At 40.8% G+C, this 27,539-nt stretch overlaps 1 protein-coding gene across 2 annotated transcripts in view; it reads left to right on the forward strand.

Moving 5' to 3' along the window:
• The window catches only part of LOC139630816 (hemicentin-1-like), a 104,052-nt gene that overhangs the window by 27,447 nt on the left and 49,066 nt on the right, over positions 1–27,539 (forward strand). Inside the window, exon 7 of one of the 2 annotated variants that reach the window (XM_071494559.1) lies at positions 25,191–25,460. In XM_071494559.1, coding sequence (XP_071350660.1) covers positions 25,191–25,460 — 270 coding nt within the window. Of the gene's footprint in view, positions 1–14,712; positions 15,022–25,190; positions 25,461–27,539 lie in introns of both variants that reach the window. The other variant, XM_071494560.1, reaches the window with a different exon arrangement.

Here is a 27,539-nt window from a genome sequence, read left to right on the forward strand (position 1 = left end):
CAGAGAAAAGTTGACTAAAAGATCTTTGTCTGATACAAACATGAAACAAATTAAAGGAAAAACCAACATAAAGTGTCTTAGTCAGGTGTTGGTCACCACTCGTCACCAGATCAGCTTCAGTTCTCCTTGTCAGTGACTCTTCAGGTCTCTGAACTCTACTGGAGGATAAACACCTTCTTCCTGAAGATATTCCCTCATGTGGTGTTTAGATGATGGTGTTTGGATGGATGATGTTCAGCTGGGTTGAGATCTAGTGACTGTGAAGGTCAAAGTTCATTATTCACATTATTTTCATGATCATCAAACCATCAGTGACTCCTCGAGGTCTGTGGATGGAGACACTGTCGTCCTGTTTATTTTGATTTGTCACCGTCTGTGTGTCGAACCCTGGAAATGTTCTTCATATGTTATTGTGAATGTTCACAGGTGCAGTTTCAAAACCATCCATTATGACACTTGATGAAACTACTGACTGGGCGCTGCTGCAGTGTGAGGTTCATGGTGCTTCACCCAAACCTAAAGTACAGTGGCAGGGCAGAGCTGGAAACATCCTCCCTGCTAAAGAACCACAGGTCTCTGAAAGAGGAGGCAGCTACGACATTATCCTCCAAACTACTGTGACCAAGACCGACCACTATCGCTGTGTATCCACACAGGAGGAAATCAAACATCAGATTCATGCTGAGACCTATGTGTTTATCAGTGGTGAGTTTCTTCCTATTTGTATTTTAATCTTAAGTTGTGTAAACAGCTGTTGTGACCTGATCCTGACATGAAAACGACACGAGGCCGATTCAGACTGAAATCATTAGAATCAGAGACGATTCTGTTCCACAAGTGAGAAGAAAAAAGGTTTTGAGGTTGAAGAATTAATGTAACACACATGTCACCAAAATACACTGAGACTCAGTGAAGTTCTTCTTCTCAGCTGTAACTAGAGGAGACAGAGACAGAGCTTCATTAACACTGATGAGTGATCACAGTTTTACAGCAGCAGAGTCACAAGAATCACATCACAAACAACATAAAGACTCAAAGGTCCAGAGAAGATTTGAGTCCTTCTTCAATTAGAAACTGAACTGAAACTAAAAACTATAAAGACGTTGAAATAAAGGGTTTCTGCCCAGTGAAACACTAAAGGGTTTTTCCTTTGAAACAGTTACAGGAAGTGTTTAGTTTTTATTAAAATGTAATGCAGTAACTTTAACATGACAGATTGGAGCAACTGAAAATGAGGCTTTGTACTAAAATACAGCTGCGACCAATTCTACATATCAAACAGAGGGAGTTAGAAATAAAGAGCTGCCTCTAATAAAAGTCTGTTTCGTCCTGGAGTTGAGGTAAATAAAGACTAAACTGTTGTGGATCCAGACAGAGGCTGAGCTCTGTGACAGAGACACAATAAGAAAGATCTTCTGTCTCTTCTAACTTTCTCTCTGAGCCGTCATTTTACAGTAAATACAGCTCAAGTCTCAGCACAGTCTTTGTCTTTAATTTGACCTCGTCCCCACAGCGCTGTTATCAGTATTTGAACAATCATCATGTCTCTGGTCTCGTTCCCTTCAGACGACACATTGTATGAACTAGTGTCTTTCAAACATACTTTGTCCTTCACCCATCGGAAAGCAACACAAACCAGTCGTGTTGGCAGCTTAAACTAAGACGTTTGTGAAATCAGTGTTAGACAGATGTGTAATAAATTACTGTTTTTGTTACCTCTGCTAAGTTGATATCACACAAACTAACAAATGTTTTCTTTTGCTTTTTAGGAGTCAGCGAGAAAAAAATCCCAGGTGAGTCCTGATCCTGATGACGTCACTGTTTGCTTCTCCACTTCTTCTATTTTACATGTGAACAACTGTCCATCACATAATGACTGGAGACATTTAATCTGTTCATCACTATGATCAGTTCAGACTTTACAGTTATAGAGAGTTCATTAACTTTAGTCGTTAGGATTTTATACTTATTGTGCAAACCAGGTAATGATCATGGTTAGATACATTTTGGAAGTGGATGTGGGCAGAAAAAGTAATGAGGAAAAAAACAAACTGTCCATCCCAATGAAAAACCACTACCGGTAATCAAAATTCAATTTTACACTCAGTCAGCAGTAAAGTATCTAAACCTCAGTAAAACCAACATTTAAACGCTGTATTTACAAAGTGTTGTTATCTACAGAGCTTCACAATTCACCTCTCATCCACCACACAGACATTTTAGGGTGGAGGATGAATTGAAATGATAAAAGCTGAACAAAGGTGCAGTTTGAAATCAGAATAAATGAGAATGCTCTCCTTCCTTCTGACTGAATAAAACACACTCCAGTTAAATCTCTGATCAGCTGCTGTTGCTGCTACAGAAGAAGAATCACAACAAACCTGATGATCAGTTTTCTCATAGTCCTTCTTTAATTAGAAACTGAAATTAAAAACTATAAAGACGTTGATAATGCAGCGTTTACTGAAACATGTTGAGTTAACAGCTGCTAAATGTTTTCTTCACCCACTGAGCTGCAGTGAGGGTCCTATATGACCAACATGTTGGTAGAAATGTAGCTTCCTAACACTTGGTTCATCACCTGCTGCAGGTTGTTGGTTTGGTTGTTTACAGCAGAACTTCCTTAAAATCCAACATCAGCTTTTGACTTGAAGTGAAAGAGGAAAAGAAAACAAGAGTGAAAGTGTTTGTACATCTGGTCACTGATCATCCTCCTCTGTCTGAACCTGAAACCAGGAGTTAACAGATGTTCACCACTTGACTCAGTCACTAACATCTGGCTGTGGTTTGTGTTGAATGTGACTCTGTGCAGCTCACTAAAGCAGGTGGGCTGATTGAACCAATCACAGGAGCTGTATGATCGAAGCTTCAGGCTGTAGAGGACACATGTGGTGTCACAGTGTGAGATCCAGCTGTGATTTCCAGCCAGATGTGTGAGTGTGCTGCAGCTTCCTGACAGCAGAAGTTGTGAGTGTAAACAGGCTGAAGTTGGATTCTTCTGCAGTAAATGAAGCAGCAGCTCCTCTGTGTTTGTCTCTGTTCATGTCAACACAGTAAACACACTGAGAGCTTCATCACTGAAGGGACAAGAACACGTTCAGACGTCTCTCGGCTTTTAGCTTCATTTATTGTGAGTGAAGCATCAGCCCCAGCTCAGAGGGTGACATGTTGAACAAAGCTCATCAGTACTGGCTGTAACAACAACTGTGATGAAGTGAAGCTGCGCTGACAGGAGGTGATCCAGAGTCCGTCACAGCCTGGGCTCAGGGTGTAGAAAACCTGGGCTGTAGACAGACGCTCACACACAGGTTCAGATGTCAGACACAGCAGGAGTGAAGCAGGAGTCAGATGGAAACAGCCTAAAGTAGAGGAGGCAGGACAGTGGTTCAAACATCTTCCTCCTGATGAACAACACGTCTCAGACAGAGGAGGAAGCTGCAGCATCACCCTCCTCACTACTGTGAGCACAACCAGAAGCGAGCTCTCAGCTGTGCGGCCGAGCAGGAGGAGAGAGGCCGTAAGATCCATGCTGACATCACTGTGTCTGGGGACCTTCATCCCAGTGGTGTTTTCATCTGCTGCTCACTGTAGATCATAGGAGCATCAACACAGTTAGTTATTGTCTTTGTGAAGCTGTGATGTTCAGTCTGATCAACATGATGTGATGTTACACTCTGAGTCTTACACTAACTTTCTGTGTTTTCTGTTTCAGGGAGTCAGACTGGATTGATTGTTGCTGTTGCAGTTCTCAGTGCTGTTTTACTTGTTTGTCTGTGTATGGTTTGTCGGAGCTGTTGTAACAAATGAAACTTTAGGAAAGGTAAGTTTAACACTCATGTTAAATCATGTATTGTATCAACATTTATAATGAGCACAGCAACACAACAAATGTTTTATGTGTATCTCATGTTTAGTCTTGACAGTTTTATCTTCTCAGCCGTGCAGCGTTCTGCTGGTACATCCAGGGTGGGATCAAGTCATTTGGGTGTTTTCTTGAATACAGAGTCATTTTGTTTTCCTTCCTCCAGCAGAAAAGACAAGACTCCCCCTTGAAGACTCACATCAGCTTCAGCTACCTTTACCAGTGCTGTGAAGTTGGCTCCTGAAGTATATGTTGTTTTGCATCTGTTTAGTTAGTATCAGTTTGAGTTTTAGACCGAGACAGTGAGACAGTGTTTGGAAACAAACTTTTCATTTCTTTTTGTTGATTTTCTGTAAAATTTGTTTTTTGTATAACAGCAGGTTTTTAAAAATCATTTCAAGTCTTCCCACATTTTTAAAATGAACTCAAACAGTCTGACCTGAACTCTACTATAATTCATTTAATCTTTCCCACATGTCTAACCTTGGCTGTGCCTTAATCATACTCTAGTTTTGGTGAAAATATTGTCAGAATAATTATTACAAATTCCAACATTTTTATGAATTATTCCAAACGCATTATAATCATTCAAAGCTTTATTGTTGATATAATCTGTGGTTTTACAGAATAAACCAGTTCAGATGTAAATATGGTGATGAGGTCAAAACTTCATTTACTGTTTTATTTAATATGAACCTGAATGTGCATCACTGTGACTCCTACACAGTAAAAGCAGGACCACATGCAGGTACAGTGATACAATTACACAGTGGTCAGTTACATAGAGACAGATTGGTGACAGGAACAAGCGGACAGACTGCAGTTACCACGGCGACAGCAGCAGAGAGGAAGTGGCCTTTAATGCTGACAGAGCAGATTATGAATGAATCCTTCTGTTCAGTGAGAATTAAATTAATTGTTTGTGTTGAATCCTGAGATTAGATGTGACTGAGTTTCACTCCTCTGCAGCTTCCAGAGAAAAAATTATTTTAAAAAAATAAACACACTTGAATTCCATTATTAATACTGAGGTAAATGACGACCTGTTGCTGGTTACTTTTATTCTTTTATTTTTATATTTTAATTATTTGTTTTACAATCCAACATTGCTCTCCCATTATACATCTCATTTTTTCTGTTGTTCTGTCACTGAAGATAAATTTAATTCACTGAGCTGTTGTTGAGGACGTTATACTTTATTATCTGAATGAATGAGAAGGAGCTTCATAGAAAAACAGTAAACCTGTGGAAAACATGATGAATAATGAGACAGCAAAGCAAGATAATACAATAGTTAAAGCTGAAACACCTGACGTGGGCATCGACACAAACTTCAGACTTCACTGAAGTAAAACCTGCTGTTCTGCTGCAAATGAATGTGAACGTTTTGTATCTGAGGTGAAACACAATGTGAATTATGTTTTATTTTGAAATCTGTGTTGACATTATTTAGGACAATCATGTTGCTTCTTTTTAGTTCTTAAGGTGTGTTTATGTTGTTTAGGGCTGCAACTAGCAATCATTTTTATTATTGATTAATCTGCTGATTATTTTCTCCAGTAATCAATTAATCATTTTAGGCCATAAAAAACTGTAAAGAGGAGTAAAAAAAATCACATTAAAATTCTCCATAGTCTGAGGTGTTGTTATAATGTTTTGTTTTATGCAAGTAAAAATCCAAAGCTCTGATGTTAAGTGATGATGCAGTTGCAGGGAGTCATGTGATTTCATGCAGAGCTTTGATCATTTCTAATGAATAAAACAGTAAAAATATCAAACTGTGTGTTGTGACTGTTTTGGTTGTTTGTTGTTTATCAGTTGAAACAGTTTAGAAACAGGTAGAAAACAAGCTGAGAGGTAGAGGGGTATGACATGCAGCACAGGTCCTCCCCTGGAGTTAAACCGTGTGTGTTGCAGTTCTGTGATCTTCACCTTCACCATCAGTCCATCACAGTTCATGAGTCATAGTTCATGTGTGTGGAGGAGACGCTTTTATTGTGAAGGACGTGTGCCGGAAGTGTTGCTGCAGCTTGCGGAAGCCGACAGAGCGAAAGTGTGTGTGATGAGCCAATCAGGGTGCGAGGAGCGGCTGCAGCTTCGTCATCCAGATGTTACAGTGATGTTGTGATGGTTCATGTTCAGGTGACACCGACAACGATGGAGCTTCTTCCTCTCCTGTGTCTCTGCGTCCTGACTCGGGCTGGAACAACGTTTGCTGATCAACACGGTGAGAAACTAAAGCCTCAGACTGATCCTCAGCCTGAACTGTGTTTGTTATTAGTCTGAGTTTGACTGAGAGGAAGCAGCGGGAAACATGCAGCGGTCTGGAGCCAGAGTCCTGGAGGATGAGGCTGCTCCGCAGGTGAGCGGCTGGATGACGTCACGATCAGAGACACTGTGACGAGGTTAAACCTGGAAGTTCCCAAACAAACACTTTTCCTCCATTATACTTTTTTATAGGTGAGAATGTTTATAAAATAGTTTAGAAGATGACGCAACTTTCGTTCATGTAAAGTGTTTAACGCTCATCTTTCTCTTCCTCTCTTCATGAGCACAAACCCACTGAGCCCCGAGAGTCTCAATCTTCCATCCACCCATTAGCTTTACCACTTCTCCTTTAAGGGTCACATGGGTTGGAGTTGCTGTGCTCATGGGTATTGTAGTCTTCTTTTTAACCAGTAGAGCTCAGTGCAGCTACACGGTTCTTAATACAAGCTCTACTGTGGAGTTTCACTTTAAATATGAACAATCTGAAAGAAAACCCTCCCTACTGGTTCCTCCACAGAGTCAGTCATTTCCTTAAAGGAGGAGGTGGGGGGCACTTGGATGCCCATGAGGCGTTCTGTTGTGCAGCTGGTGCCATCGGTGGACACTATATCAGGATTCCTCCTCCTGCAGAGTCACAAATAAAATCCTACATCAACAGGAAACCTCCCCCCTGCAGGGATCTGTGATGCCAGGGGGCATTTCTCGCCTTACATTAGTAAAATAAACATTTTACTCATGGAGTTAGTAAAATGAATTTTACTCTGGAGTGCAGCATCCATCACGTTATATCACTGCCGTCACACTGCCTCTCAGCTGTAGTTTACACATTCAAATAAGGTTCCAGTGTCAGAAATGTGGTTTAGTATTTTTGTTACTGCGTCTGAGTTGTTGTCTCTTTCAGGGTTCAAGTCTGAGCTGGAAAACTGAAGACGAGTTTCTTTACAGGGAATCATGTTGAGAGCAGAGACACAAGTGGATCACTTCATGTTTGTCCTTTAGGTTATTCCACTTCTTTCTGGAAGAAATACCAGGCCAGACGTGTCCACGAAGACTCTGGGCAAAATAAAAGTGATAAAGGTAATCCTCATGCAGCACTTATGAATAGTAGTTACACATTTTAATACAGCGCAGATTAATAATCTTGTGCTTGGCAGTGTGGAAATCTTTTACACTCATAAATTATTTTTGGGGGAGAGAGATGCAACAAAGATCAGCAGCTGGATTTGAACAGGGTAAGTTGTGGTTAAAGGTTCGGACAATCTTGAAATGCAAAGTGATGCCTGAATTTATTTCTTCAACACTTAACACCACATGCAGACTGGGAAGACAGAAGCTAGGCTAGGTGCTGGCTCGACCACGACTACACACTGGTGGATGTTGTACCTGCAACAGTACAAAGAGCAAATCATCTCCTGTCACTCCTTCAAAGTTCAAACCTGCACCGTCTTCAAAGATGAAAACAGCTCAGGAACTGAATGAAACCACGAACGGGCTCCTTGTAGAAGCTATTGAAAAGCTAACCTCCAAAACTGACATTGGTGAGCAACTTAGAGAAAACTCAGTCATGGTTGCTAATATCTCCAATTGGTAGAGATGAGTGCTGCCGAAGTTAAAGACTGCAAAGCCAAAATCCAAACGGTTGAGAAAGAAATGTAAGCGTCATTTATCAGTAACAAATTAAAGGCGAAAAGGGAACAGCTTGAGCTTGATATAGCTAGAGCCGCCTCTACAGCAAAAATACAAGTGTTGGAAAACAGTGAGTATGAGAACTGTAAAGGTGATGTAAGTGCTCATCCAGAGGTTATTTTAGCAGAGAAACCACAGCTAAGCAGCCAGGAGCCAAGAATAACGACGTTCCTGTTTTCAGTGGTGATCCCCTTGAGTTCAAGGCATTCATGAGGGCATTTGATCATACCATTCAGGAAGAGGCTGATAGTGACAGTGACAGCTTATAATATATACAACACCAAGCCAAGTCAGTGGAAGTATGTTAACTCAGAGCTGAATCAAGAGGAATGCTGCAGAAACATTCATAAAGTGTCAAGGCTGGATTGGTGGGCCAGAGTTTTTGACAAAGGACAGGAAACATTGGCCAGTTTCAGCAGACATGAGAGAAATAAAGAAAAATGACATTGAAGTTAAAGGGGCAGTAAGTGTAAATGCCACAAACACACATGAAAATCACCTTAACAAACTCATTTGTCATTATTCAGAGTGGCGCTGTCACAAAAAGGCAGTTTCCTGGATGATGGCGTTCAAACAGCTGCTTCAGAGACCGAGCGCACATCGCAAGTTTCTCACATCACAAACACGTGAAGATGTTGTTGCAGCAGAAATCGAGATAATAAAGTTTTGTCAAGCTCAGAGCTTTAGTGATGAACTTAGGACTCTTCAGAAAGGTGACAAATTAAAAGGGAGCAGGCACATTGTCAAGCTTGGTCCTGTTATGCAGGATGGGATCCTAAGGGTCGGAGGAAGATCATTCTGCATTGCCAGCAGATATTAAGCATCCTGTGATAATAGCTAAAGATCATCATGTATCCACATTGATCCTCAGACATATTCACAAAGAAACAGGACACAGTGGGAGAAACTATACACTGTCCCAGCTGAGAGAGAGATTCTGGGTTCCACGAGCAGACTCTGCTATTAGGAAAATACTGTCAGAGTGTGTAACATGTGAAAGGATGTCAGCCGAACCTGGAGAACAGAGAACGGCAAATCTGCCACAAGATCGCTTGATACCTGACAAGCCACCATTCACTAATGTAGGCACGGACTAGTTTGGGCCCTTTGAGGTGAAATGTGGGCAGAGTACAGTCCAGAGGTACGGTGTATTATTCACATGTCTTGCTGTTAGAGCAATTCACATAGAAGTGGCCAACACTCTTGAATCTGAGTCCTGCATAAATGCATTCAGGAGATTTATTGCTGGGAGAGGTCAAGTATCTGTAGTGAGATCAGACAGTGGCACAAACCTGGTGGGAGCAGAGAAAGAAATGCGTGAAGCAAATAAAGGATGGAATCATTCAAAAATCTCAGAAATGTCTCGACCAGGTACTGAAACAGCAACTTGATGATGAACGCCTTCAGACATTGCTGTGTGAAGTTGAGGCAATTGTCAACAGCAGGCCAATATCACAGGTGTCGAATGATCCAATTGATTTGGAGGCACTCTCACCAAACCACTTGCTTCTCCTCAAAAGACAACCTGTGCGACCACCAGGACTGTTTGACAGGAGGAGGTGGAAACAGGTGCAGTATCTGTCTGACCTCTTTTGGAAACGCTGGCTGAAAGAGTATTTGCCGCGGCTGCAGGAGAGGCAAAGGTGGACAGTAACCAGGAGAAGTCTGAAACCAGGGGCTGTTGTTCTCATAGCTGATGACAGTGCACCAAGAAATTCCTGCTTGATGGGAAAAGTTGAAAGGACAGTTTCTGATTCAAAGGGACTTGTGAGACGTGCATTTGTCAAAATCTAGTATTTTGGAAAGGCCAATGGATAAATAATGTGTGTTGCTTGAAATGGATGAGTAGCCTAAGTGAGGATATTCATGTCATGTGTGCCATAGGTAAACTTGTGTAAGGCGAGATTTGCTGCATATTAAAGACGCATTTTGAGTTTAACGAAATGTTGACTTGCTAAAAAATGAACACAAGTTTGTGTTTAAATAAGCGACGAATCTTGAGTGTGAAGTAAATGACGCTTTAATGTTGAATAAGTGATTGTTATGCTTCAGCAGTAACAATTAGGGGCCGGAATGTGAGCGACATTTATCAGGAACAACTTGGTTCCGTTTTTGTAAATGCCATTATTGTGAAAGAGCTGTCCCGGAAGTTGAGAAACCGAAAGTGTTGAGTCTCGAGACACTGAAGTTTAATGTTGATCGACAGCGATGGAGCTTCTTCCTCTCCTGTGTCTCTGCGTCCTGACTCGGGCTGGAACAACGTTTGCTGATCAACACGGTGAGAAACTAAAGCCTGATCATCGACCTGAACTCTACTGTGTTCGACTGTACATTTATTCTGGAGTCTGGAAATAAAACTACGTCATTCATCAGAGGCGCGCACCCGTCACTTCAGCGTCTCAAAAGTATGACGTCATATGAATCCTGATAATTAGCGCAGATCAATAACCTCCACACTGAAGTGTTTTAATCCCAGCAGCTTCTGATCGATTATCGTGGGACTGAACTGAACTGATCAGATATTAGGGAGCGGATGTTCAGGGCGTCGACTGCTTCCTGCAGAGACACGAACCGTTCATTCACAGAAATTATCTTCATGTCAAACCTGATTATTTACCACAAACAGACCTGAACTGTGGCGCTGATGTTTCTGATGGAATAAAATCTGGCTGCGTCCCTGCCTCCAAGTCACTGACAGTTTTATTGATCATCTTTATTCCTCCGCGCCGGTTCCGGTTTATCTGGTGGTCATGTTATCTGACATTTGTTTACATATTCCACTTCCTGTACTCGCAGAATCACAGTTTTCGTCATTCCTACCACAGACCTACCGAAACATTCATCTATATATATATATATATATATATATATATATATATATCCTCCTCACCTGTAACTGTATAAATGATAATATATCATTTCCGTATTCAAACCTTGAAGAGTCTTGTAATAAGATTTCAGACACCCCTAAAATGGACCGTACCATTTCTAAATCTTAGCTGAACTTCTGGTCTACCTGCCTCACTGGCTCACAGGGGTCAAAGGTTAAAGTGAGAAATATCCACACATCTGTTGTGGTCATTTTTTCCCATGATGCAACTCACGCAGGCAGGTGTGAGTGAGTTACCATGGTTACGCCGAGGCTGTGTGTGTCTGTATCTCTGAAACTTTCTCATGATTCAATCACAGTTTTGTTAAGGTTTGTTTGCCTTTACAAAAATCATGAATGTAATTGTGTCTCTATGATGTAAAATAATATCACTGAAATCAGGAGATATAACTTTACATTTTAGGTGAACACAGTGAAAGAAGAGGAAATATAATTCTACACGTTAGCGCACAGGACAAGGTGTCAACATCAGAGCACAGTTTGTCTGCATCACAATAGTCCTGGACCTGAGATAATGTCGGTTCAATAATCTGCTGTTGAAGTTCTGATCATTCAGGCTCCGGCAGGTGGAGGAGCAGTGAGAACAGCTGACACTAGAACCTGTGAGTAGAACGAACAGGTGACATCAGACAGTTGCTGAGAGGTTATTTCATTCATCCAGAGACGCCGTGTCAGTGTTGAGAATAACAACCCTCAAAAATCATATTGTGATGTGTTGTGAGACTCTTTCATTTAAATAGTTTGACCTTGAAGGTGGCCTCATAGCCTGACACCTCCTGACTACATAATGTTTTTATAAACATGACTCTTCTAATAATCATTTCCTGTCCTGATCTACTAGTTATAAACGGTTCTTGATGCGTTCTTGATTTTCATAGCACCTCAGTCGAACTAATCTAGACCAGAGCAGTGGTCAGGCGCTGTTTCTTGACTCGATCCAAGAGGTTAGGTGGTGTCAAAATACAAGAATCTGTTTTAAATTGCGAACACTGACTCCCTGTCCTCACAAATCCCAGGTTTATCCCTGGTGGCCCACATCCTCGAGTCTCTGCTCCTGCAAATTTAGACACTGTAGGTGAGTGTTAGTAGCAGTAGCTAACTATATAGCTCGTTTCATAAACGTTTCTTTCTTTACCTTCACCACTGATTTTCTCCAGTGGCTCCGTTCTTTACACAGGTAAATCTTGTTTACTCTGTCAGATGTTTAACACCCGTTTGTGGTTCTGATGATACGTCCATGTTAACTTGTGATATAGTCACAACGCAGGCAGACGCTGCCAAACCAAGCCTCAGAGACGCAATTATTAACACACATCCTTCCTTCTTACTGTAAACAGACAAGCGACTACATTAGTACACAGAGAGAATAAAGATAAATTAAAAATAACAAAGATAGAACAAAAAAAACAACAACATCTGAGAAGTAATATTTTCTCATTTGTCCTGTAGTGCCTTTAATTTAGCTATGTAACTAATCATGCAGCCCCATACTGAATTAAATTTACCAGGTGTCCCCCTCAGATTGTATTTAATTTTCTCCAGGTCTAAGTACAGCATGAGGTCCTTAAGCCACAGGGAAGCTTTGGGAGCAGCTGGTGACTTCCATTCCAACAAAATTCTTCTACGTGCTAATAAAGAAGCAAAGGCGACACAATCCTTAACCTTTTTCCAAATTGTTAGACGGTCTGATAATACTCCAAAAATAGCCAATTCTGGACAAGGCATCAATATCATATTTAGTGCATCTGCAAGATGTTTAACAACAGGCGTCCAGTAAACTTGCAGACGGGGACAGGACCAAAACATGTGGGTCATGTTTGCTGGTAACAAGTGACATTTATTGCATGTGTCCGTGATATTGGGATAAAGTTTGGAGAGTTTGGAATTGGTAAAATAGATACGATGGACAACCTTAAATTGTGTCAGATTAAGCCTGGAGCACGATGCACTGTTATTTACACAAATTAATGCTGAGTCCCAGTCCCCGTCATCGATAACCCAAGTTCTTGTTCCCAATCTTTCTTAATTTTATCAAGAGATGTCTCTTTGAGATAGGATATTAAGGTGTACATTTTTGAAATAAGGCCTTTCTGATTTGTGGGAATGTCCAAAGTTGAGTCAATTACTGAGTTAGGTGGAATATTGGGGAAACAGGAGCTGTTTGATTTAACAAAGTCACGAACCTGGAAATATCGGAATAGGTGAGACTTGGGAAGGTTAAATTTATCATATAATTCGCTGAAGCTAGTGAAGACATTATTAATATAAAGATCACTTAGCCTGACAAGGCCTGAACTCTGCCATAGAGAAAGGCGTTATCAATGCCGGGGGGGTGGGGGGGGTGGGGGGGGTGGGGGTGACTTTGGAGTGTGTTCTGTAACTTGAGAGTGTGTTATTGAGCTAAACAGTTGTTTGAGAATGACAGAGTGAGAATGACAACATTAGATTAGATTGGTGGTGATAATTATCAAGCGTCTGCTTGGGGGTTTAATTGATGTGTGTTATTATTAACTAGTGATTATTAGTTTTATTTCAGCGAGGTCTTTCTATCACATGCCTGCTGTGGTGAAAATGACAAATCTGAGGCCGACAACATTTGGATCACAGGAAGTGGAATATTTAAACAACTAGCTGAGCTGAGCTGGAGGTTCATTGTTTTCATGGTGTCCGTCAGTCCCGTTCTCGTTCACGTGATATCTCAGTAAGGTCTTGAAGGAGTTTCTTCAAATTTGGCACCAACATTCACCTGGACTCAAAGATGAACCTATTAGATTTTGGTGGCTAAAGGTCAAAGGTCAAGGCCACAGTGACCATACATATCAGGATTTTGGCCTTGTGAACTCCTCAAGGGAATCCCTTTAAATTTGGCACAAACGTTCACCTGGACTCAAGGATGAACTGATAAGATTTTGGTGGCTAAAGGTTAAAGGTCACGGTGACCTCACAAAATGCAGTTTTAGCCTTGTGAATGAGATACCTGGAGAACTCTTCTTGGAAGTGGGAGTCGATGATTTTATATGATTCTGGATAAACAAGGATGAAACTAGTCTGAGGCATAATTCTTGTAATTTATTGTATTTTTGGGATGAAAGTAACCACAAAGAAGCAGCAGACGAGGACTAACTGAGGTTAAACAACATGAGAGAACCATGTGTGTGAAGAAGGTTAAATACTGCAGGTGTTTGTTGAGTTACTGAGCTGCTGATCACACACACACACACACACACACACACACACACACACACACACAGAGGAACGTTCAACATTTTAAGTTCACACTTTTTGTCAGTTTGCGGAGGAAGAGTTGTTGCTTCCTGATTTGACCCGTTCAGTTCCTTCATGCTGTTTGACAAGAAAAGAATTCAAGACTTTGAGGTTCAAGAAGTTGTTTGCAGGCCTCTACATGTGGTTGGATTTATTTATTTATTTATTTTAGAACGCACAGAACTATAATTAAAATCACCATCTATGAAATTACAATAATTATGGCTGTTTTCAATGATGAAAACTGTAATTTGACAGTTTATCAATTCTCATAGATGTTATACACTGATAAAGACATATTTATTTAATGTATTTTAACACTGGACTGTTTGGTCAGAAACAGCTCTGATTATGTCGGACAGTCTCGTCTCATACACATCAGACTGCAACATCCTCTCAGGTTCATATTTACTTCTGAGCTGTTTATTGTAACTTAGTGTGGAATGAAGATGTTGTGGCTCTCAAGCCTTCAGCAGCCACACAGGTGGAGATTAATACAATAATAAAAACTCCAGATAAAAAATATAAATATGTATAAAAACAAAAGAAAGAAGTCTGACAGTACAAAGGTTTCACTGAGGACAATGTGACAGACGAGGCTGAGAAACAAGAAAACTTTCTTGTTCTATCATCAGTTGATGTTTTGTTGTAACAACAGACTTCCACACGTCTGTCTGAACTTAATGAGCCATACTCATTAAGAAATGAGACATACTGATGAATACATGTTATTATCTTCCAGGACCAGAGATCATAGTGACAGAAGGGAGAAATGTGACTTTACCCTGTTCCACCACAGAGGACATTGGATTACGGCGCTTTGAGTGGAAGAAAGATGATCAGAAGGAGGTGTTTGTGTTTGATGGTAGTGTTCTATCAGGTCAAGATGAGCAGTTCAAAGGTCGTGTCTCACATTTTCCTGGAGAACTGAAGAATGGCAACGCCTCAATAACCATCAGAGATACGAAGGTGGCTGACAGTGGAGTCTACACCTGTGAAATTCGACTTAAAGATCCTCCAATTCAAAAATTCCTCATTAAGCTTCTTGTTGGTGAGTGTTTTCATAAAACTCCTGATTATTCTCTGATGAGACTGGTTTAAGAGTCCCAGATGGACTTTCATCAAATAGTCAGAATACACATCTGGCAGGACCTTGTCCCCACAGCGCTGCAGTCACATCTGGACTGATTCCCTCTGAATCAAACATGTTTGATGTTTGTGACACGTTGCAGATTGTGTCCTTCTGCACAATCTGAGTGTGAACACTCACTCACTCTGACTCTATGACTGTGATGGCTTCAATATGCTAAACATCTTAATCCCCCTCCCTCTATACATTTCTGAAGTTAGAACTGGGGGAGTCTGAACCATCTGAACATGTTGTATGAACTAGTTTATTTCAAACATGTCTGTGAATGTGCATCTTAAACTAAGACGTTTGTGAAATTTGTTTCTGATAGATTTGTAATAAATTTATGTTTTTGTTACCTTCCTGCTAAGTTGATGATATCACACAAACTAACATGTTTTCTTTTCCCTTTCAGATGGTCCCTTAAAAGACAGAAGAGGGGAACCAGGTGAGTCCTGATTCTGATGACATCTCTGTTTCATCCATTGAAACTAATTATAAATCACTTAACTGGAGGAGACATTGAACCTGTTCAGCACCTTGGTCACTACAGATTTTACTTTTCTACTGAGATTATTATATTTCGTTGTTAGGATTTTATACTTATTGTGCTAAGTTATGGATCATAAACAGATGCATTCTGGGAGTGGACGGGGCAGATCATCATCACAGACACATGAAGAAGAAGCTTTGAAAATGTAGATTCACCTCTTGTCTCGTTCCAGCTTGATTTGGTTCGTGGAAAATATTTGATCCAAAGTTCATCTTCATGTTGCTCAAATGAATCTCAGTGGATTTTAGGGTGGAGGATGAATTGAAATGATAAAAGCTGAACAAAGGTGCAGTTTGAAATCAGAATAAATGAGAATGCTCTCCTTCCTTCTGACTGAATAAAACACACTCCAGTTAAATCTCTGATCAGCTGCTGTTGCTGCTACAGAAGAAGAATCACAACAAACCTGATGATCAGTTTTCCATTCTGGCAGCATCAGACCCTCAGTGACCACTTTATTAGGTACACCTGTACAATCTACTGCAGTTCAGTACAACAGATGGTTACAAACATCAGGGGGTCAGAATATTAGGAACACCTCTGAATATAACACAGTCCAGTACAACACCATCACTGACTCTGAGCTCAGTGTTAAAACACCTCTATGACTGAGTCAGAAAACTCAACATTATCAGCATCAGAGACGTCGACTTCATGACACAACAGTTGTGTTGGATTGTATTAGATTGTACAGGTGTACCTAATAAACTGAACACTGAGTGTATTATTGACATAGTTGAGGCCTCAGGAGTTCAGTGTATATAGATAATAAAAAATATTATATTATATATTTATATATTATAAATATCCAGAGGAACTTTTTTATTGTTTTACTGAGTACTGTTCTTCACTGTACCGTATTTTCCGGACTATAAGGCGCACTTAAAAGCCTTTAATTTTCTCAAAAACGACAGTGCGCCTTATAATCCGGAGCGCCTTATATATGGATTAATTCTGGTTGTGCTGACTGACCTCGAAGTGATTTTGTGTGGTACACGGCCCTCTGTCAAAATGTTTTAGTACGACTTTGGTAAACTACAAAGCCGCACCGCTTGCAGCATTACGGCTACCGTAGTCAGGAGCGTCGCGGAGTAATACATACTGTGCTTCACCATAATATTACAGTGTGTGTGTATAAGGACCTATAAGGAGTTATTGTGAATACGCTAACGTTTGATTTTGCGGTATCAGACTGTGTTTTTTTAAGTGTTACAACTGAACAAGGTTGGGAGTTATTGTGAACGCGTTTAATAAAGTCTGACTGACTTATCTGACTGTTTTGTTTCGCTTCATGCGCCTTATATATGAAAAAAGTTGGAAAATAGACCATTCATTGACAGTGCGCCCTATAGTGCGGAAAATACGGTATATGTGCCTCTGTCATGATATGAGCCAGAAATGGTGAAATAATATTTGCCATTGTAAATAGTTAGTGATTTTTTTTAGAACTGAAACGTATTATACATATATATGTTATTTAACATCCTCATATTGTGCTTTTCAGTTTCTCTCTGGTATGTGTTTTTCTCTGAAACACACTTAAACCACATATACAAGCAGAGAAGGGGAGAACTCAAAGATCCTGGTGTTAAATGTTAATCCTGAAAATGTTCTGCCTGAGTTATTGTTAATGTTCACAGGTGCAGCTCCAGCGCCGTCTATCACAGCACTTGATGAAAGAGAGGACAGGGTGCAGCTGCAGTGTGAAGTTCATGGTGCTTCACCCAAACCTAAAGTACGGTGGCAGGACGGAGCTGGAAACATCCTCCCTGCTAAAGAACCACAGGTCTCTGAAAGAGGAGACGTTATCCTCCAAACTACTGTGACCAAGACCGACCACTATCGCTGTGTAGCCACACAGGAGGAGATCAAACATCAGATTCATACTGAGACCTATGTGTTTATCAGTGGTGAGTTTCTTCTTGTTTCTGTTTTTATAGTAAAATTATTTCAATTGTTCATTAGTTGGTAGTTTTAAATGTTTCCACGACTTCAGACTGAACACAAACCAAACTGTGATGAAGAATCTATGTGAGTTGAAAATGTCTCTAAGTCCTGAGAGGCAGGTTTGTGTCGTCAGGATTTTTCTGTTTGTTTTTGTAACAGTGATTTAAGCCACAAGAGCCTCAGAGCTTTATTAACACAGCAGCGGTTTTACAGCAGCAGAGTCACATGAATCACATAACAAACAACATCAAGACTCAAAGATTCACAGAAGATTTTAGTTCCTGATCATTTCATTTGTTTCTTTCTTAACCAGAAACTTGAACTAAAACCTAGAACCATCCTCTGTCTCTAATTATATACAGTGATTGTTTCTGGTAAAAATTTGATACTGTGAAGGAAAATAAAGGCTTTGGAAGTGAAGTGTTGACAATGTGAACTTGTGTCCAGTATCCACTGAGCTGCAGTGAGGGTCCTATATGACCAACATGTTGGTAGAAATGTAGCTTCCTAACACTTGGTTCATCACCTGCTGCAGGTTGTTGGTTTGGTTGTTTACAGCAGAACTTCCTTAAAATCCAACATCAGCTTTTGACTTGAAGTGAAAGAGGAAAAGAAAACAAGAGTAAAAGTGTTTGTACATCTGGTCACTGATCATCCTCCTCTGTCTGAACCTGAAACCAGGAGTTAACAGATGTTCACCACTTGACTCAGTCACTAACATCTGGCTGTGGTTTGTGTTGAATGTGACTCTGTGCAGCTCACTAAAGCAGGTGGGCTGATTGAACCAATCACAGGAGCTGTATGATCGAAGCTTCAGGCTGTAGAGGACACATGTGGTGTCACAGTGTGAGATCCAGCTGTGATTTCCAGCCAGATGTGTGAGTGTGCTGCAGCTTCCTGACAGCAGAAGTTGTGAGTGTAAACAGGCTGAAGTTGGATTCTTCTGCAGTGAATGAAGCAGCAGCTCCTCTGTGTTTGTCTCTGTTCATGTCAGCACAGTAAACACACTGAGAGCTTCATCACTGAAGGGACAAGAACACGTTCAGACGTCTCTCAGCTTTTAGCTTCATTTATTGTGAGTGAAGCATCAGCCCCAGCTCAGAGGGTGACATGTTGAACAAAGCTCATCAGTACTGGCTGTAACAACAACTGTGATGAAGTGAAGCTGCGCTGACAGGAGGTGATCCAGAGTCCGTCACAGCCTGGGCTCAGGGTGTAGAAAACCTGTGCTGTAGACAGACGCTCACACACAGGTTCAGATGTCAGACACAGCAGGAGTGAAGCAGGAGTCAGATGGAAACAGCCCAAAGTAGAGGAGGCAGGACAGTGGTTCAAACATCTTCCTCCTGATGAACAACACGTCTCAGACAGAGGAGGAAGCTGCAGCATCACCCTCCTCACTACTGTGAGCAGAACCAGAACCGAGCTCTCAGCTGTGCGGCCGAGCAGGAGGAGAGAGGCCGTAAGATCCATGCTGACATCACTGTGTCTGGGGACCTTCATCCCAGTGGTGTTTTCATCTGCTGCTCACTGTAGATCACAGGAGCATCAACACAGTTAGTTGTTGTCTTTGTGAAGCTGTGATGTTCAGTCTGATCAACATGATGTGATGTTACACTCTGAGTCTTACACCAACTTTCTCTGATCTGTTTCAACAGATCCAGGATTCACCCTTGGACAAGTTGTTGGTGCTGTAGTTGCTTCAGTTCTCGTGACACTTTTACTTGTTGCTCTTCTTGCTCTGCTCAAAGCCAAGGGCTGCATTAAGTGTGGTAAAGGTGAGTTTAAATAACTTATTGTGTTGACATATTCATAATGAGCAGACAACAGAACAACAAAGTGTTTATCTGTCTGTGATGTTCAGAGTCTGACAGTTGTGTTCATCGTCTCAGATGAGCAGCGTTCTGTTGTTGTTTACTCTCAGGCTCAGATCAGCTCAGTTGTGATTTTCTTGAATATCATTTTGTTTTCCCTCCTCTAGATATGATTTAAATGTCACTGAATCTGAAGAGATCAAACATCAGGTCTGTGAGGAGCGATGATGAAGAGGCTGGAACCTTCCTCACATGAGACAAACAAATGAGAGATTTTCATTGTGTTTTCCACCGTTTGAGCTTTGACTGGAGAATTAGCTCCACCTGCTGTTTGCCTCCATCGACCAATCTGCTCATATTCACACAGCAGCAGTGCATGGAAACAAACTGTCATTTTAATTTCTGTTACATTTTCTTCTCCATTCAGATGTAAACTGGACGTTTGACAGCAGGTTTTTAAACATCATGTCACGTCTTCCTTTGTATTTAAAATGAACCCAAACAGTCTGACCTCAACTCTACATTAACTTTCATTTATTTAATATTTCCCACATATCTAACCCCAGTTACACATGAATCATTCTGGATTTGACCTGAACTGATATCGTCAGAATAATTAATAGAAATTCCAACATTTTACTGAATTATTCCAACAGTATTATGATCATTCAGCTTTATTGTTGATATAATCTGTGGTTTTACAGATTGAACCAGTACAGATGTAAATGTTCTGTCTCAGGAGTAGATGAGGAATTTTCCTTTTATTTCATTTACTGGTTTATTTAATATGGATATGGCAAGTTTTAACAACAAACATGAAAGATTAAACTGATTTTTCATGCTGAGTTTTAAAGGCAAGGCAACTTTATTTGTACAGCACATTATCACATCATTCACTGTGTGACAGAAATAAAAGAAGCATAGAAAAAGTAGAAGACCAGGAAACTCCTGACTGAGGATTTTAGCTCAGAAAAAGCTCAAATGTCTGTCATGTTATCAGCAGTAATTCCATAAATAATATTTTAGTCTCCTTATAGTGAAATAAGGAGACTAAAATATTATTTATGGAATTTAAAATCCTAAATCTCACAGACAGCTGGTGAAGATGCTGTTTATGTTCTCTTCTCCTTTCGTTAGTTAAAATCCAAGCAGCAGCATTTTGAGGCTGTGTTTATTCTGGCTGAGGCCTGAATAAACACAATTTAATGGTCCAGACACAATGAGACCAGATCATGGAAATGTTGTCGAAGACCTGCGGCCGTGAAAAACAACTAACTTGTATCTGTGATTCTCGGATGAAGGGAACAAGATTGTAAAACCAGAAACTCTTCGAATGTAAAGGTGGTAAGGTTGTAATTATTGATTCATCTGCTGATTATTTTCTCCAGTGATCAATTAATCATTTCAGTCTGTAAATCACTGCAAAAAGTTTCACATTCAAATTCTCCAGAGTCCGAGGTGACATCATAATGTTTTGTTTTGTCCAAGTAAAAATCCAAAGAGAATCAATTTAATATGAGACAAAGAAAAGCAGAAAATTATCACATTTGAGGAGCTGAAACATCAAAGATTTGACAGTTTTCCTTCAAACTGACTAAAATGATTGGATTGATTATCAAAATGCTTTTCTGTTGATAGACTGATTGATTAATTGACCAATAGCTGCAGCTCTGATGTTAAGTGATGATGCAGTTGCAGGGAGTCATGTAATTTCCTGCAGAGCTTTGATCATTTCTAATGAATAAAACAGTAAAAACATCAAACTGTGTGTTGTGACTGTTTTGGTTGTTTGTTGTTTATCAGTTGAAACAGTTTAGAAACAGGTAGAAAACAAGCTGAGAGGTAGAGGGGTATGACATGCAGCACAGGTCCTCCCCTGGAGTTAAACCGTGTGTGTTGCAGTTCTGTGATCTTCACCTTCACCATCAGTCCATCACAGTTCATGAGTCATAGTTCATGTGTGTGGAGGAGACGCTTTTATTGTGAAGGACGTGTGCCGGAAGTGTTGCTGCAGCTTGCGGAAGCCGACAGAGCGAAAGTGTGTGTGATGAGCCAATCAGGGTGCGAGGAGCGGCTGCAGCTTCGTCATCCAGATGTTACAGTGATGTTGTGATGGTTCATGTTCAGGTGACACCGACAGCGATGGAGCTTCTTCCTCTCCTGTGTCTCTGCGTCCTGACTCGGTCTGGAACAACGTTTGCTGATCAACACGGTGAGAAACTAAAACCTCTGTTACACTGTGACGTAATATGTGTCCTAATAATTAATACTGATCAATATTAAAAGATGAGGTGACACAGTTTGTCCTTCTCAGTGTTGACTCCCTCTCAGCAGCTGCAGTAACATCCTGCTGGGGAGTTGGTGCTTTTAGAGGCGTCCTGATTTTTGTTTGTTTGTTTGTTCTTTCATGTGTTTATTAGGTCATGTGATCAAATTTACACAGTCACGTCAAGTGTCAACTTGTTTATTTTTCTTCTTCTTTGTCACATTATTTATTGTTTCCTTTTTCAGTCAAGCAGTGAAACCTGTTGGTGTGGTTCTACTTCTGTGTCTGAGGAGACACGTTGTCAACTTGTCTTTCAGCTTCCTGACGAGTCCCCGTGAACTCACAGTTGCAGCAGCTGGTGTTCAGGTCGCTTCCTGCAGCCAGAGCTCATTCCTGCACCACAGACGCCGGCTTGTGATCCTTTGATGGATTGTGTGATGTGATGACAGTGAAGTGTTGTTGTGCCTCTGTGTATTTCTTGATCCTCTGAACAATGAACTTCCTTATGTCCTTGTGTTTGTGTGTTTGTGTGTGTTCTCATGACCACTGAGTGAACTGGTTGTGAACTGGTGTTTCAGTGTAACTGAGGTGACACATGTACATTTTATGTTTTGTCTTCCAGGGTCAAGTGTCATCACTGTGGCCGTGGAAGAAGGACGTGACGCCGTTTTACCCTGTTCCTTCAGCACCAAGGAGAACATCGAGAAAATGGTGTTTGACTGGAAGAAAGACAATCACAAGGAGGTTTTCCTGTACGATGCTGGCCATCACTACAATAAGGGCCGGACGGGTCAAGATCAACAGTTCAATGGACGAGTTTTTCATTTTGAAGATGAACTGAAGCACGGAAACGCCTCCATAAAGATCCACAACACAAAGATGGCTGACAATGGAAGTTACTCCTGTAATTTCCCAAATAAACAACTGTCCCACATTATACTTGTTGTAGGTGAGTATAAAACAGTTTGGAAGACTGATGCAACTTTTATTCGTTTAAGTGTTAATGATGTATGGAGGCTGCATCTCAGTGGTCTCCATGGAAACCTGATGGTCCCATCAAACACCAGCACACTCATGTTAAATGCTGAAGTTACATGTTAAAAATAATTGAATGTCCTTTGTTGAAAGTGACAATGAGATAAGAATGATGTGAAGAATACTTGTGCAGGTCTCTTGTTTGTTTCCTCTGTCAGTTCAGGTCAGTGTGTGGTTTGTCCAACATCTTGTATCTGAGTGCTGTGGTTCTCGCTCTGAACTGCTGTTAAAGTTCTCAGTTAGTAAATAAGGTTGGTGCTGAGTGATGTGACAGCAGTTATCCAGAACCAATACATCAACCTCACTGAAGTCAGATAACCTTTTTACCTCAACATGTTTAGATGAAAGATTATATTCAGCAAACAGAGGGTAAAGTATCAGCTTTGTTCCCAGTATTGCAGCTCTGTCTGTCAGTATCACACAGTCACTTTCACATAATCACATAATGACTCTTCTAACATCACAAAAGTCAGTCATGGAGTTCCACAAGGTTCTGTGCTAGGACCAATACTTTTCACTCTATATATGCTTCCTCTAGGAAACATTATTAGGAGACACCAGATAAATTTCCATTGTTACGCAGATGACACCCAGCTGTACTTATCCATGAAGCCAGGTGAGACTAACTTGAGCCAAGCTTCAGGTGTGTCTTAAGGACATAAAAACCTGGATGACCAGTAATTTCTTACTCTTAAATTCAGACAAACTGAAGTTATTGTAATTGGCCCAAAACACCTCAGAGATACACTATGTGATAATATACTGACTCTGGATGACATCACCTTGGCCTCCAGTGCTACAGTCAGAAACCTTGGTGTCATTTTTGACCAGGACTTGTCCTTTACTTCACATATAAAGCAAGTCTCTAGGACAGCCTTCTTCCACCTGCGCAATATTGCTAAAATCAGACCCATTCTATGTCTAAAGGATGCTGAAAAACTAGTTCATGCATTTGTTACCTCAAGACTGGACTACTGTAACTCTTTATTGTCAGGATGTCCCAAAAATTCAGTAAAAAGCCTCCAATTGATCCAGAATGCGGCAGCACGAGTACCGACAGGAACTAGGAAACGAGATCACGTCTCTCCTGTGTTAGCCTCTCTGCATTGGCTCCCTGTAAAATCCAGGAGAGAATTTAAAATCCTCCTCCTCACCTACAAAGCCATTAATGGTCAGGCACCATCGTACCTTGGAGAGCTTATAGTTCCCTATTTTCCCAATAGGACACTTCGCTCTCTAAATGCAGGTCAACTTGTGGTTCCCAGAGTTTGTAAGAGTAGAATGGGGGGCAGAGCCTTCAGCTATCAGGCCCCTCTCCTGTGGAACCAGCTCCCAGTGTGGGTTCGGGAGGCAGACCCCCTCTCTGCCTTTAAGATCAGGCTTAAAACGGTCTTGTTTAGTAAAGCTTATAGTTAGGGCTGGCTCGGGTATGTCCTGGCCCATCCCTTAGTTATGCTGCTATAGAGCTAGACTGCTGGGGGTCTAGCTCTATAGCAGATGCACTGGGCTCTCTCCCTCTCTCTCTGTCCTCATTCTGCAGGTCTCTCTGCCTCTGGAGCAGCAGGATCCAGATCCACCACTACTCATCATTACTATTAACCACTGTTATCTGTCATTATTATTGATAACACCATTACCGACACAGCTGCTCCTGGTCTCTCTCTCTCTCTTCTCTCCCCTCTCCTCCCCCTCCCCCTCTTTCTATCTTCTCCTAAACCCAACCGGTCGAGGCAGACGGCCGCCCACCCTGAGCCCGGTTCTGTTGGAGGTTTCTTCCTGTTAAAAGGGAGTTTTTCCTGCCCCCTGTCGCCAAGCGCTGCTCTTTGTGGGAACTGTTGGGTTTTTCTCTGTAACAAAGTAAGGTCTTGACCTTACCCTGTAAGGTGCCTTGAGATAATGTATATTATGATTTGGCGCTATACAAATAAAATTGAATTGAATTGAATTGAATTGAATTGATGTTCTGTTTTTCCTTTTAGATCCTGACCCAGAGAGCTTTATGTTAAAAGACAGAAGAGGAGAAAAACCAGGTGAGTCCTGATCCTGGTGACGTCAGTAATCCGTCAGTCTTTCTACAGGGTTAGACTAATTAGTTGAACGTACCATAGCTTTGCGCAAATTTTATTGAAAGTTATAATGTTTAGATTTCTTTAAAATAATATATAAAGTGAACTGTGTTTGACTGAGAGGTTTGTAATATTTAGTCACCATGTACATTAGTATGTTGTACAGGAACCTTTCACCAGCTCCACCACTAACGAAGAATTAAAGTAAAAAATGTTTGAATTATGATGCACTGGCAGCTGGAATATTAACTGAAGCTTATACTGTGCTTCTCTTTCTCTCTGTTTTTGTCTTGAGCTCTCTGTAATGTCCATATACAAGCAGCAAAGGGATGAACAAAATAAAATCCCATTGTTACATTTCTGATAATGTAATTGTTTTATATAATCTATTGTTCACTCTATGTTCACAGGTGCAGCTCCATTGCCGTACGTTACGATTCTTGGTGAAACAAAAGATGGGGTTCAGCTGCAGTGTGTCGTTCGAGGTGCTTCACCCAAACCTAAAGTACGGTGGCAGGACGGAGCTGGAAACATCCTCCCTGCTAAAGAACCACTGGTCTCTGAAAGAGGAGACGTTATCCTCCAAACTACTGTGACCAAGACTGACCACTATCAGTGTGTAGCCACACAGGAGGAGATCAACCATCAGATCAATGCTACGATCTACGTCCCTGTCACTGGTGAGGTTCCTCCTAGAGGTGTTTAGTGTTTGAATAATTCTTATTGTGTTTATTGTTAATTAGTTTTGAGAAATGTTGTTTGTGTGGAATGAACACAAAGTGAATATTGATTTAGATGGTGAAGACAGATCTAAGAAAACTGACAATGTTTCTCACTGTTCAAGAAATTCACACTTAGACTGCGTCTCTGAGACTCACTTCATGAATCTCCAGAGAGAAGAGGAAGAATGAGAGGATGAGGAGGGAAATGACAGGAACAATATCAGTCTGTTGGCTGTTACAGGAACAAACGCACAGTTTTTTTATTCTATAGCACTGAAGGAGCTTTTTTTCATCGAGTACTGTTCTTCACTGTATCTGTGCCTCTGTCATGACATGAGTCAGAAATAGTGAAATGATGTTTGCAGTTGTGAAAAGTTACTGAATTTTTGTTAGAACCGAAACATATTTAACATATATTATATTTATTGTGTAACATGCTCACATTGTGCCTTTCTGTTTCCTGTTTTTTCCTCTTAAACACACTTTACTCCACATATACAAGCAGAAAATGGTTGAACTACTAATTCTGGGGGGACTTCCGGGTGGAGATGGCTGCGTGAGAACTTTGCTCCCGACTGCTCTACTGCAAACCCCCATAAAATACAGGAGATTTACCTCACAGGAGTTCAGTAATATAAACTAATGTTGGGGGGAGACGAACCTGGCCTCAGTATGTCGCTAAGAAGCAAAAAAACGGGCTGTAGCGACGAGGTGGCTATGCCACCCACTCAAACAACCTGAGGGGGCCCCGCAATTCAGCGGCTGAAACATCCCCCTACACAAGAGGTTCAGGGATTACCTCTCACATGGAGGAGCTTTTCTTGTTTATTGTAACGTTTGACTATCTTGACTGTTGTGTTATTACTGTTCATGATTCTTATTTGCTGTTCTCAGGGGCAGCGAGTGAGTGTCCAGGAGAATACCGGTTTATAGCTGAGTAACAAAGAATTTAAGGTTATTACCCTAAATGTCAATGGTTTGTCGACTCCTGTCAAGAGAAGCGAAGCAATATCCAAAATAAAAAGGGAAAAGGCACAAATTATATTTAGGCAAGAAACCCATCTAACAGATCAGTAGCATGAAAAGATAAAGAGTATGAGTTTTAAACATACTTACTATTCATCTTTTAAAGCAGGACGCAAGAGGGGTGTGCCCCCCGGCAGCAACAAAACATTTTACAAGAGAATATTTGATTTAATAGGGTTTCAATCTACCGGAGTCTTGATCTGTGCAGGAAACCTTAACGTGATTTTGAACCCAAAGTTGGACACAACTAATCGAAAAAGGAAAATCACTCCCACTGAAAGATGGATTAAAAGGAGAATTCAAGACCTGGGTTTGATAGACGACTGGAGGGATTTCCACCATCAAGATAGGCAGTTTACTTTCTACTCAAACCGTCACAATGCACATTCAAAAACTGACTATCTACTTATGCATAACTCAGAGAGACACAGGCTAAAGCAATGTGAGATAAACCAGAGAGATATATCAGATCACTCTAGTGTCCACTTGAAGTTGCATCTAGATACTAGACCCAAAGTGACAACATGGAGATTAAATGTAAGCATGTTAAACAGCCCTGAGTTTCAAGGGAAAATAAAGAAAGAATTAAAAACATATTTGGAAGACGATGATGACGGTAATGTGAACCCAGTGATGTTGTGGGATGCTGCCAAAGCAGACCTGCAGGGGAAATTATTTCAGAATCTGCATTCATAAAAAAAAAAAAAGAAAACTCAAAAACTGTTAAACCTGCAGAAACAAGAAAAAGCCTGGAGGCTGCGAAAACAGCAATCAGAAAATACAGTCTTTAAGATTAGGGATCCTGCCACTAAAACAGTCACATATAAACTAGAGGAAATACAGAAAGCATTCGAGAAATTTTACCAGACCCTGTATACCCAACCCACATCGTTCGAACCTGCTAAAGTAGAAGAGTTCCTGAGCCAATTGGATCTGCAAATTGCAAAATGAAACATTAACAAAAGAAATATCAGCTGAAGAAAACGACAAGGCGATCTCCTCCCTGAAGTC

Source organism: Trachinotus anak, unplaced genomic scaffold, assembly GCF_046630095.1.
Source record: "Trachinotus anak isolate AG129_WGS33_773 ecotype Australia unplaced genomic scaffold, CSIRO_AGI_Tana_v1 ptg000013l, whole genome shotgun sequence".
In the NCBI taxonomy this organism is placed as follows: Eukaryota; Metazoa; Chordata; class Actinopteri; order Carangiformes; family Carangidae; genus Trachinotus; species Trachinotus anak.